Source organism: Paramormyrops kingsleyae, chromosome 1 (genome assembly GCF_048594095.1).
Source record: "Paramormyrops kingsleyae isolate MSU_618 chromosome 1, PKINGS_0.4, whole genome shotgun sequence".
In the NCBI taxonomy this organism is placed as follows: domain Eukaryota; kingdom Metazoa; phylum Chordata; class Actinopteri; order Osteoglossiformes; family Mormyridae; genus Paramormyrops; species Paramormyrops kingsleyae.
Genome location: NC_132797.1, coordinates 6,426,994 through 6,439,156, shown reverse-complemented (window position 1 = coordinate 6,439,156; position 12,163 = coordinate 6,426,994). Strand labels below are relative to the sequence as shown.

At 43.5% G+C, this 12,163-nt stretch overlaps 1 protein-coding gene across 1 annotated transcript in view; it reads left to right on the top strand.

The window, feature by feature from the left end:
* Positions 1 to 4,525: 4,525 nt before the first annotated feature.
* sema3e (sema domain, immunoglobulin domain (Ig), short basic domain, secreted, (semaphorin) 3E) overlaps positions 4,526 to 12,163 on the top strand; it is a 34,458-nt gene continuing 26,820 nt past the window's right edge. Inside the window, exon 1 of the mRNA XM_023791397.2 lies at positions 4,526 to 4,913. Within this exon, the coding sequence (XP_023647165.1) occupies positions 4,799 to 4,913 (115 nt within the window). The 5' untranslated portion in view covers positions 4,526 to 4,798. The remainder of the gene's footprint in view (positions 4,914 to 12,163) is intronic.

Genomic DNA, 12,163 nt, shown 5'->3' with positions numbered 1-12,163 from the left:
ATAACGTCAAGTCTTTCCATCAGTTTTGCCAAGTGAAGTTCCAAGTTATCAGATTTGTGACTTAAGTCCATGTCGAGTTGCGAGTCATTGACTCGAGTCCCCACCTGTGTTTAATACTGCAATAATTTAGCACAGTTGACTCAGACCCTGTAGTGACAGTGTGGACAAAACCTGAAAATGGCTAATGTAATATCTGCCTTTTTAAACCTTAGCAGTCTGGATGTAACCAATGCCAGTCAGAAAAAGAAGGACTTCTGTATTACATAAATTGCATTTTAAGTGTGTTACCTGACCAGCTAACAGAAGGTATTATGCACAGATTTAGCAATTGTTTGTTTTGGAAAGATTTTTGGATGAAGTTGTTTAACGTCAAGTCTCAGTAAGTCAACGGTGTTGTAACGGTGTTGTGAGGTTATAATTGTATTCTATCTTGGCACTTTGCACCGTTACATAAGCGGTTTGTTGGTACCCAGTAGGCAAGCATGGTAATAGGTTATGTGTGTTATCAGACACGTGATTTAATACATAGGGTAAGCAATATGTGTTCCTTCCCTCCTTCAGTGCATACTCCAAATTTCACCATGTTGTCATGGTAATCCAATTACGCAAAAGCATCTGCGGTAATAGCAGGTTTGCATTAGTCTTATAAAGATAGGCATTGTTCTGGTTTTCGGAAACCATAAGTCACTTGGAATATCGGAGAATGTATTAACTGCTTTTATCACAGAAGTGAAAGTTCTTTTGCATCAGAGTCCAAATGTTACTGCGCTGAAATGGGGTCAGGGAGGGGTGTGGGTAGATCAAATGTGTGCAGTGAAAATGACTGGCTTGGAGAGCGATTTCTAAAAGGACCTCCAGTGAGACCACGGCTCAGACCGCGTCCCAGGCAGCACGGCAGTTCGCCATACAGCCCGCCGGAGCCTGAGGTTAAGAACCGGCTGAACGTCGCAGAGCCATCCAGAGGCAGATTATAGTGTGTTAAGTCCGTTGGTCGACTATTTTGATTATAACCTTAAATGAAATGTGCGCGGTTAGCCAGAGCTACTCTTAAGACTCTCTAGTGAGACATGTTTGCAGACACTTTTGTCCAAAGTGATGTATAAGTGAGGCAGATACTGTAGCACATTACAAACATACTGTATGACTGTCAGGGTGTTGGTTAGTCATACGTCCAGTTATTCTGAGCTTCCAGTGGATGCCCAGTGCCAGTGTAAGCAGTGTTCCACTGCTATTCCATCATTATTGTATTATATTCTACTCTATTAGATCAAGAGCTGCACAGCATCGTCCAAACAAAGCAAGAACCTAACTGCTATTAAAATCAGCAGGAAGTGCAAAAGGCCATTCAGGGAACATTAAGTCCTTTTAAATGTGAGCATATAGCATTTTTCAAACTAGATGGCATCAGTTTCATTCTGATCCTAAGCTTTTGAAATATATGCATATGTTAATATCTAATTACTATATTTGTGACATTGATTTGGAATAACAACCAGATGTGTATATCGGTTTACGATGAATAAAAACCTTTCTGTGCTCTAAACAATTTATAGCCATGTGGATTGTAAATGAGCAAATGGAGTTTGTGTCAATTTGTAGTTTGATTTAAATAAAAAATTAAAAACTTGAAAAGGACGTTTATTAGAAACATAGGAAGTTACTTGTGGATACGCTTGTAAAGTTCCCAGGGTTGCAGGGCAAAGGCTGAGCGTTAAATTATAAACCAGGTACAACTACAGTATATCCTTCAGTGCCTGTATGGATACCTGCACCAGGGTGACCGTAAATGAATTTGCACTTGTGTTCTCCATACTTGCGGATATCTAGAACTAACTTGCATCTAAGTCTAAATGAAAGACAGCTTGAAACATGGCAGAAAAAAATGAAAATTTCATAAGTACCCATTATTCAGTAGAGCTTCTCAAGGTTTTTCTTGGTAGACAGACTTGGCTGGAGGTATGTAAGTGGCACGTGCTCTTACTGGGATTCAGGTCATGCCGCTGGTGCTGACCACTTGTGTCTGAACAGGCACCATGGTTTTAACTCTTCCCTGAGTCACCCCACCAAGGTGTGCCAACATACTGTTTTGGCTATGGCAGTTGGGAGTAGAGCAGTAGATGTTACTGTACATCTTGCTCCAAGATCAAGTTAAAATCTTAAAGGACATCAGCCTCGTCTCAGCTTTGTCTACAGTCTGAAGATCGCATTAGCTTTTCAGCCTCAGAAACCCGTGTGATCTTAGTCCTGCTTTTCCTGTCGGAGGTCACCGTCCTCTCCTCTGTACTGTAGCTGTGTTCACGCATTTGTCCTTGCCTTCATAGCTCATAAACACACTGACAGTGAATCTGGCTGCTCAACGCGCTGCAAATGCGACGTGAAAGGTGCTGACGGCCGCAATTATGATCTCGCACGTTAAAAGGAGCATAAAGCACTTTGCGTTGGATGGCCATTAATGATCGCTGATTGTTTCTGACAGTTGGGATTTTGCAATATAAATTGGTTTCTGGGCCTCTCCTCTGAACCTCTTTTATGCCTGATATCTGATTCCGGAGCTGCAGATTTAAAGCAGCCTTTATTAGACGTGCTTTGTTTTTCTACAGGAACGGACAAGTCATTCTGGTACAGTTACAAGTTGTTCTTCATGTCCTGGTTTTGGTGAATGTCCTGTATGGAACTGACAAAATATCGACACACTATACTGCGATGGGCCAGGATAACAAGAAATCAGATCAGTTTGTCCAATATTTTGAGCCTAGGAGGTCAGCTCATGAGCATTTTCTGACGTCAGAGCATCAATGATTACGTGCGGCAGTAATAATTTTCATTTGTGCAGTAACTATCTTCCCAGTTGTCTCTGTCTTGAAGTGATAAAGTGTTGTATCGATAATCTGTAATATAAAATAGTTTTTAGTTAAAATATTGTTTTTTTTTTACCTTTTTCTAAAATGGAAAGGTGACTTTGGCATTACATTTGCATAATAAAAGGAAAATGACTTGTTGACAGAGGAGTTTGCTTACTTAATTAGCCTCCAACTGAGTGAAGGACTTTCTCTGGTCATTAGGTTTACTAACACAAAGCAAACGCCACTAATTTCACCTGGTGCAGATGTGCATTCAGTCTCAGGGGGGAAGGCACTGGATATTACACACGCAAGCCTTTGTTATGGTTTATTTAGTTTTTTTTTTTTAAATAGGTGATGTCATGACGACCATCTGCTGTAGGGCTACTCAGCCTCGTCTCATAACAGCCTGCGCCTGAGGCTCGTAAACAGTGAAACGCGTTTGCCGGCGTGCAGCTGAGCTGCACTGTGGGCCGATGCACAGCATGTAATCGCTCCACGCGCCGTAATTGTCCACATCAGGAATGCAACACAGTTTTTCACACAAAGTTACGGTGGCTTTGTCTGCATGTATGTGGCCGTCTTACTAAAGCTGAAATAAAAGCTTCAGACTGGGAGGGGGGAAATGCATCATTTGTCCCAATATTATGATCTTAATTTAAAATATAGTGTCCATCCTTTTTTATCGCCTTGAGGTTAAGAAATGTTCTTGGATGTTCTGTCATTTCATTTATTCCCCAAATGCCTCCAGTTGTGTAACTGTTGTTACTTTTACAGAAATTAAAGTAAGCAGACTGTACGTTTATGTGGAAGAAATGTCATGACATGTGAACATCATGCAAAACTGAAGATGTATGCTTTAGGAAAACTGTCATATATGTGTGATAGTTTATACGATATACTGATAATTTAGGTCCAGTATTTGGAGGTCATGCATATTGCTGGTGTGAATATGGATTTTGTTTAATTTTAAGAGGAACCAAATGTGGACATTAAAGGAAATTGTGGAATTGTGCGAATTCCATAATGAGCATCGGTAACCATAGACACCATGCATATTCCTTTAAACTTAAATCCGTGGGCGGGGGGGACGACACACACCATACTGAGCTGTGTTTTCACAGTAACAAAAAAGTACTTGATCTATTCCTGTCATGTTGAAGGTTCTGCATTTGACAGAATCCCATGTTTAATGTTCCTGTTTAATATATATTCTTGATTATGACTTTGACACTCTTTAATTGTGAGGTATAAAACGTGTCTGTTAACATCACCATATACATGAAGGCTAAACTGGGAAACCCCAGACGGGGGGTTTCCCCCTATAAGGGCTGTATGTCCCCTACTGCATCGGCAGATGCCCCCCCCCCCCTCCGGAACGTCCCCTGGAGCCCGATGAACAGACAAAGGAGATACTGCACAGGCTTTACACGACCGGGGGCTGAACGTGTGGGAGGGGGCGGCCCTGAACCTGCAGGGTGGTGGTCTTGAGTGCATGGAGCCTCCCCCCCCCCGCCCCCATCTCTGAGGTCAAAGGTTTAACCCCCCCCCAGCACTCTCAAAGCAGGCCGTTTGCAATGGGGGTGTGACGGCTGCTGACTGACGCGTGGAGGGCTGGCAGCCAAGCAGGAGGGGCCCTGGAATGCACCCCCCCCCCCCCTCCGCCCTCCAGAGTGTCAGGAGAAGCCAGCAAGGGCTGATTCACAGTATTTGGAGAGAGGCTGACAGTTACTGGAAACAGAACCATCGGGAGACTGCATCTCACCCCCCTCAGCCACCTTCTCCCCTGTGCCTCCTCAGAGGTCCAACCAGCTGGCATCTGGCAAGACGCTCCCCTCCTCAGGTGGACTCTAATCGCATCCACGCCGGCTGGATGGAACCGATCCCCGCCAGGAATTGAGCCCAGAAGATCTCTAGAAAACGAGCGTCCCGCTCTCTGAAGTGACCGGAACGTTGTGATGGCAGTTCCGGGGTATCAATGGGCTTCCCTTCTGCTGCTGGTGGGGATGATCTTGCAGAGTACGACCCTGGCGGTTGGAAGCAGCTCCCCCAGACTGAGGCTGTCCCACAAAGGTAGGTGACACTGGGGGGGTAGCACAAGGAGGACACTTGGCGTGAGGATGAGGTGATCAGAGCGCTGTTTGTTCAGACCCCACAGCATTCCGTGCAGTGTGTCTCTTTGGTATCCACTTGTTTATGTCTGTTTGTATCTAATAAACGTTGTCTGTAATCCTCAGTGGTGTGTACTGTCTCGCAATCTCAGTCCTGTAATTACAGTTAAAAAAGACCTGGAATTTTCCATGTTTAAGTGTTAAGTACGCAGTGGGTTTGAAGGCAGGAATGGTGTTTGGAAATGCCGCGTTAACTTGGAAACAAGTTAACACTCGTGGAAAGGTGTGCACAACACGGGGCGAGAGCTGTTTTGTTCTGGTGTCTGTCGCGGCTGATGGGGCATGAGACAGGTGTTAGTATGGTTGTGGGATCTTTACCTATCACCTCCATCGTATCCCTGCATATGCTGTGCATCTCTGGGAGTAACAACATTCTTTTAGTCTAGCAAAAGTATTCGTAAGTGAGTGAAATGTTTGCTCTGAAAGACCGGGGAGTTTCACTCGGATATGTGCTTGAGACGTGGCATGGTGCCCTTTACCCCAAGAAATGGGTCACTTTGTAGATACGGCAGCACTCTTGTGGTACGGTGCCCCGCGACAGCATCACCAAAACAGAGCAGCATGGCAAGTGCAGTTTTAGTGTCACTGTCGGATCTGCAACCCTGTGAAATGCCTTTTGTTGAAATCGTCTGAGAATACGAGCCTGTTTCATTATTTACAGCTGGTAAAACTTTGCCGACAAAAAATTGCAACGAAAATTTGGACCCATGTGTTTTCTGGATGTTCTGTAGATTCATCCGATATTTCACAAAATGCATAATCATTAATGATTAAGAGACCTATACTGTAAATGAATCACCGACTCACATCTTTGGGTAAGGAGATATACTGTATGCATGATTTCTGAGTCTGACTTTGGGTCAGAGTTCCTGACACTTGTAATGAATGATCTTTGTGGAGGTTTGCATGCATCTTTAGGTTTCCTAAGGCCTAATATGCTGCCTAAATTCTTATAGCACGCTAAGTTGCACTTGTTGGAAAGAATGGATATGAATGGTGACTTGTCTGAGTGTGTGTTTTCTGGGAATATGAGGGGGTCTCTCCCTGTACGTGCTCTAGCAAGCCAAGACCACTCCTCTTTAGTTAATATGACTATTAGGACCCCCGTACCCCTCTTCAGATACATGCTAATCTTGGAATGTGCATAAACTACCTTGAAGCATTGTTAAGTGTATAACTGTGTGTATACCTTCTCATTAATGCAAACGGTCTGCTGCCCCCCAAACAGCCAATCATACGACTGCAAATGAATACATCCATCACACAGACAGGGTGTACGAGCAAGATGCCTGATACAGTCGGTTTTGAACGTGGCGTGATTGTTGGGCCTACATGTGACGGTCCCCGCAGGAGCAGCGATCCATCCGGGGAATTCATACACTGCAGTGTCTACAGTGAGGAACAAAACACAAAAACGTGTTAGTGAGAGAGGTAAATGGGGAAAAGCCAGACTCGTTAAAACTAAAAGGAAAGCCGCAAGTGCAATAACTGCTCGGTTCAACAGTGGTGTGCAGAAAGGCTTCTCGGAAGGCACTTGTTAACCTTTGACCCTGGAGACAAAAGGGGTCCTACTGGGCACGAGACCAGGCTACCTAATAAAGTGGCCACTGACAGTATGTATTGTTTTATCAGAAGTCCTTTGCATATTTTTTCTGTTTACATGGCTAAAGCTTGCAAAGAGTCTCCGGTCAAGTTGCTGAAAGCCGCAGCAGCAGTGATCCTCTTTGAGCCTGAACCTGAAATGTTTCAGTACCTGTTGACATATCTAGCATGTGTTTGTATGTTATGGTTTCATTTCTGTATTGATTTAAGAGGTCAGTAACAGAAAACAGGCCAGTTATATTCTGTCAGCGAGCCAATACAAGAATGGGAATCTCACTGGGATTTCTGGAAACGTCATACATTAAGGTCTTGGCAGGCCCACACCAAGAAGAAAATCCATCTGCACCAACAGGCATAAACATTACAGTAGGTGGGATCGGCTTGGTAGCGTTGCCAACATTTTTTGGTTGTGTCGCAACCCCCAGCATGAAGGCGTTTCTCTGTGATGTAACAGTTGAGGTTAATGCCTCCATTGGACGTTATATAGTTAGCTACGGTGCTCTGTCAGCTCACAGCTGGAACAACAGCAGGTGGACAATGCAGTGAAGTTATTACTCTACTACTGACAGCCGGCTCTGAGCACATACACAAACGCACATACTTCTCTCTGTGAATTGGCCTGGCTCCCCAGGACGTCTTTTCCGCACCCTGAAGGGTGTTGGTTCTGGTGGGGGATGAGGCATTTCGCTGACAGGCTTAGATGCCTGTGATTTCATAATGATAGGATCCGACCCAAAAGTCCATTTCTGCTCCGTCTAGCAGGGTAGATCGTTATCAGTCTAGACACGTAAGACACAGTTAATCCTCTCTATCTGCCTGTGGTGAATCCATTCTACCATCCAAACTCCTTCACTGAGTTAAAAGGCCATTGCAATGCCTATGATTAAACACATATGATATTAAACTGTATTTTTTTCTAAATAATTAGTCAGAAGGATGTTCTGACAGGAGAAATGCAAATTATAATTCAGTAACGATCCGTCGCTTATTTTGACAGACCCCAAAAGCACATCTACAGTATCTCAATCACCTGCATCTTCAGGAAGGTTCAGCAAAGACGACCCCATGATGGTCCTGTAGAAAGCAATGATCTCCGTTCAGGTTTCCTGCATATACCCTGTAGGAGTACAGAACATACTCTTGGTTAGGCAGCATCTCTGAAGAGCAAAACTAAGTCCTACAATATGGAGATATTTAAAAAACAATACAGACATAACATGTATGTCATTTCATTAACTCCCAGCCTTGGGGGTGTTGTTGGGCATTTATGTTGCCATTGTCTATTAAGGGGGAGATACGCTACATCTTGTCCAGCGCTGAATGTCAGATCTGCTCCCCTTCAGGACAATGAACAGTGAGGTGCCTCTTAACCCCAGGCGACTCCAGCAGAAATGGCTGCTTCTTGGAAAAGCTGCTCCCATCCAGAACCACTGGTTTAATCTCCCTGGACGGTTCTCCCTCGACGCTGGTTGTTCCTCACCCGCTCACAGAGGCCCCAGCATGGCTTTGTCCAAAACCAGTTTTATGTTCCCAGTGGTCACAGTACCATGGTGAGCTGTTTATATTAAGGATTTTTTTTTGTGCTGTCAGTTTATTTTCCTGCAGTGCTGGGCTTCCCTTAAATGAAAAGTGACCTTTGATAATCATCCCCCTGCTCTTATGCATTTTTAAATGACCAAGAGGAAGTTCATGCCATCCCAACAGCGATTAACCTTTTTTATAGAATGATCTCACATCTGTTTCTCTTAATAATACTGGCGGCATCCAGATAATGCTTCACTTCAGTGGCTTGAATTTGAGGAGTGGGTTCTGTATCACTGCCGGTTTCACACTTCCTGCCGTGTTCCTTGAAAAAATAAATCCCAGGACTCTCTTAATGCGGACCACGGGTTCAGAGCCGCAGTAAGAGAGCAGCCATTGTCTGCTGAGAATGACAAAAACGAACGGGGCTGAAAGGTGAAGGAGTTTATCCATGCCTGAGGAATCACACTCTGTAACTCTTGGAATGCCTGCCACACAATCAGAGATGAATGGAGGGATGGATAGATGCGTGGATGGAAATATGAATATTTAGCACTTCTTTTTAGAGGCAAGCTATTCCTGGCATACTCGACAGTGTAGATTCTTCAGTCTAAGACATGAATTGTCACATAGATTTTCTGAGGTCTCATGCGACGCAGCTCCTGTGTTCACCAGTATCAGTGTGTTGAACTCGAATCCCTTGGTCTCATTATGAATTCTTCATGCTTTGCTTGATGGTACAGTGTCTGGTAGCGAGTGACCATCGGTTGCCGTTTTAAGTGTAGTACAGTGTAGTGCAGCATGTACAGAACTTTCCGGAGGCTTGAAACCATCCAGCAGATGTGGTTGGGCTGGTCGCACCTGAAGTCACAGTGCAGGGCCAATCAGAAGGTCCATCTGCCTCCACAACCTGTTTTCAAATTAGAGATGCTCTGCAAGGTAAGAGAACCGCTGCATTAAATTAGCGACACTTGATCCTGCAAACGTCATTAACCTCTTCCACATTTTGCCTGCTGGCCAAAGAAAGCCTGCTGTGACATAATGATGTTTTGATAAAAAAGGTCTCCGTCATAATTAAGTCGTACAAACAAACCATCTTTCTCCTCAAAAAAAGAATGTGACTTCCAAAAATTCAGTAAGAAGCTTTTAAAACCCATCTTTTGTCCTCCTTCAAGGCTCCAGGCGGTTAAACACTGTTTATTTTCAAGGGTTTCCCACATATGTAAAATGTCAAGCATTGCGTTTCTTTAAACCTCTTTTACACACTTAAACCATGCCCGTAAGTACAAGAAATTGTGATATATTTTGCTGCTTCACCATTGCTTAAATATCTAAACTCTCAGGAGTGATTCCTCTGACAGCTGAAGTGTTCCCTCGATGTTTGCAAGGATATTTCTGGTCTATGGTCCAACACTGAACAGTTACAAAGCTGCAGGGGTTTATTTGAAAGAGTGCTTCACTGTTCTAAACCATCGGGGCTGGACAGTAGCAGGATTTCTGATTTTAGTCTCAGTGTTTAGTTTGAAAGGATACTATTACGACTAAACCTGTCTTGGTTTCAGGTAGTAATTACACGTGTGCTAGTTTTTCGGTAAATTTCTGTTATTTTGTACCGAGATACAAAAACAGTATTTTGCCTGGCTAGATTCAAGGTTACTATTGTATTCGTTCATCAGCTAAGTTTAATCTGAGAATGGTTTTAATACACAACCTCTATTACCGACAATGAATCCCCGATTTAACAATATATGGTATTTAATGGTGCATGAACACTTTTTATAATTTCCCAGGTATCAGGACTATACACCCTTATTTCCATAGCAGAGTTTTAGGCTAAGGATATTTGAGAGCCCCTCCCTGCAGATAGATTCCCCCAGTTAAGCACCTTTTAGATGAAGCATGGGCTTAACGTACAAGTGCATGGGTGGGGGGTGTCCGGTCTCGGAGATCAGGCATCTCCCCAGGTTTAAACAGCCCCTAATATACCAGCAGCAGGCGGTCAGACGCTAACGTGGCGAAATGCTCTCCCCCGGGCTTCGAGGATTTTAACGTTTTTACACGTTTTTGTAATTATAGCCCAGAGTGGAAAACACCACATCGGGCGGGGCAACGCTAGACTGCGGACCCCCGCTGCATAGGCGGCACCAGCGATGTCTTGCGATTATATTTCTGCATTTCTGTCGTGTCCCCCGATGGCTGAAGGTTTCTGCCCAAAACCACAAGGCTCGCATTTGGTCCCCGACACTTGCTGCTGTAATCGCTGCCCTTTCCTCATCATAACACACCATCTTGGTCTTAACACTCGCACTCTCAAGTATTAAAGCGGCAACGCAGTTCGGCATATTTTAAAATAGCCCTAAGTGTGCATATAGCGGTATGGAAACTTCGGATTTAGAACCATATCCTGCCCTTTCGAGGGTCGCGGGTTCAGATCCCACCGCAGGGCCGCATGGGTAAATTTCCTCCCGCTGCCCAAAAACAGACATTTATCCAAATCCGCATTTATAAATGCAAAGCATCTTTTCCAGGAACCAAATGCTTAATCGTTCTGTGACAAAAATTACCCATAAATCTTGTTTTACAAATAAGGGTAGTTGGGTATTGTATATTTGAATAAGTTATTTAATTAGAGGAGTTTTAATTTCACGGTGGATTCTGTCATTAGCGCCAGACCAAATAAACGTACAAGGTTTTTAAATACACCAGGGAGGATAATATGTAAATTTATACAGTATATGTGTTGGCCTTCACTTGCACAGCTCAGATTTTGTTTTCTTTGTCTATTTGGCATTTCTTTCCCATTGGGGATATTTTCATCCGGCTTTGTATGGCTTCGTGCCTTAGGAGAACCTCCACAGTACAGCAGCGTTTGTCGTAAATTTGCTGTTCTCTGTTACTCGAATTGCCGGATGATGTTGCTTGTTTTGCTGGTGTGCTGTTCCTCTCCTTGCATATTCTGTATTTTTCTGTCTTCAGAAAAGTTCCTTTTTTTGCAAGTTCAGTTTTAAGGTAGCGTTTACTGTGCCTTCGGGTTTTACCTACAGCTGATTCACTTGTGCAGGGACCTAATTACACAACCACTTAATAAATGCTATTCAATGTTTTGGACTTAACTAATAAAGTTGACCTGATGATCCCATGTCTGTGTGGACCTGTACGGCAGGATTTGCCAATTCCGCTCCAGAGGGCCAATTTGCAACACAGTTTGCAGATTTCCCTGCTCATACGGACCTACTAAACCTGGTAATTGGGTACTTAGGATGAGTTTGAGAAATCTGTGGTCTGTGTTGAATTCTGGCCCCATTTTATCATGTATGCTGTTTGAAGTTCTCCATTCATCTGTCCATCTTCTAACCACTTATCCTGGTGAGGGTCAGTAGTTTGTGGCCGCATGTAACTCCAAATAGCTAGAAAGAGCACATACTGTAAGTAACAGTTTCTACTGAATCATATTATTCGTATGTGTCAAGTGTGACATGTATTCATTAGATCAATGAAAGTAAAAGTGAAAAAATGTGTGTTTGAATGTATATCAGTCTTTAGTGAAGTCTGAATTGTTTAAACGATCATGTTTATTCTCTTAGTTTAAGTCATTTGGTTTCAAGTCTGAGTTTGATAAAGAGTTCAAGTTTGTTAATTGAATAATTTGTAGTGTTGAAGTGTGAAAGTGTTGAAGTACATTTACAAGCTGAGATACAACTTCTTGTGACCTCTCAGTAGGCTTAGAAAGAGTATTATGGCACTTTTCTTTTTCTCTCTGGAGTACACTTACACGACAAACACGCTTGAGATTTCAGCGTGATTAAAGATCAGTGTTTGTTTTCTCGGCTTTTTGTTAAATCTCTTCTAGCATCCCTCAGTGCATCAGGCCACGTTTTTGAAACGCGAGCATTGAGTGGCATCGCTTACCCCATTGCGCCGTTTCCATTGAAAGAAGGTTTTTCACATTAATGGTCCCCAGCAGCAGAAACACACGGAGCAGAATTCTCATAAATTCGGAATCAGTTGGTCTGAATCCCTGCAACCTTT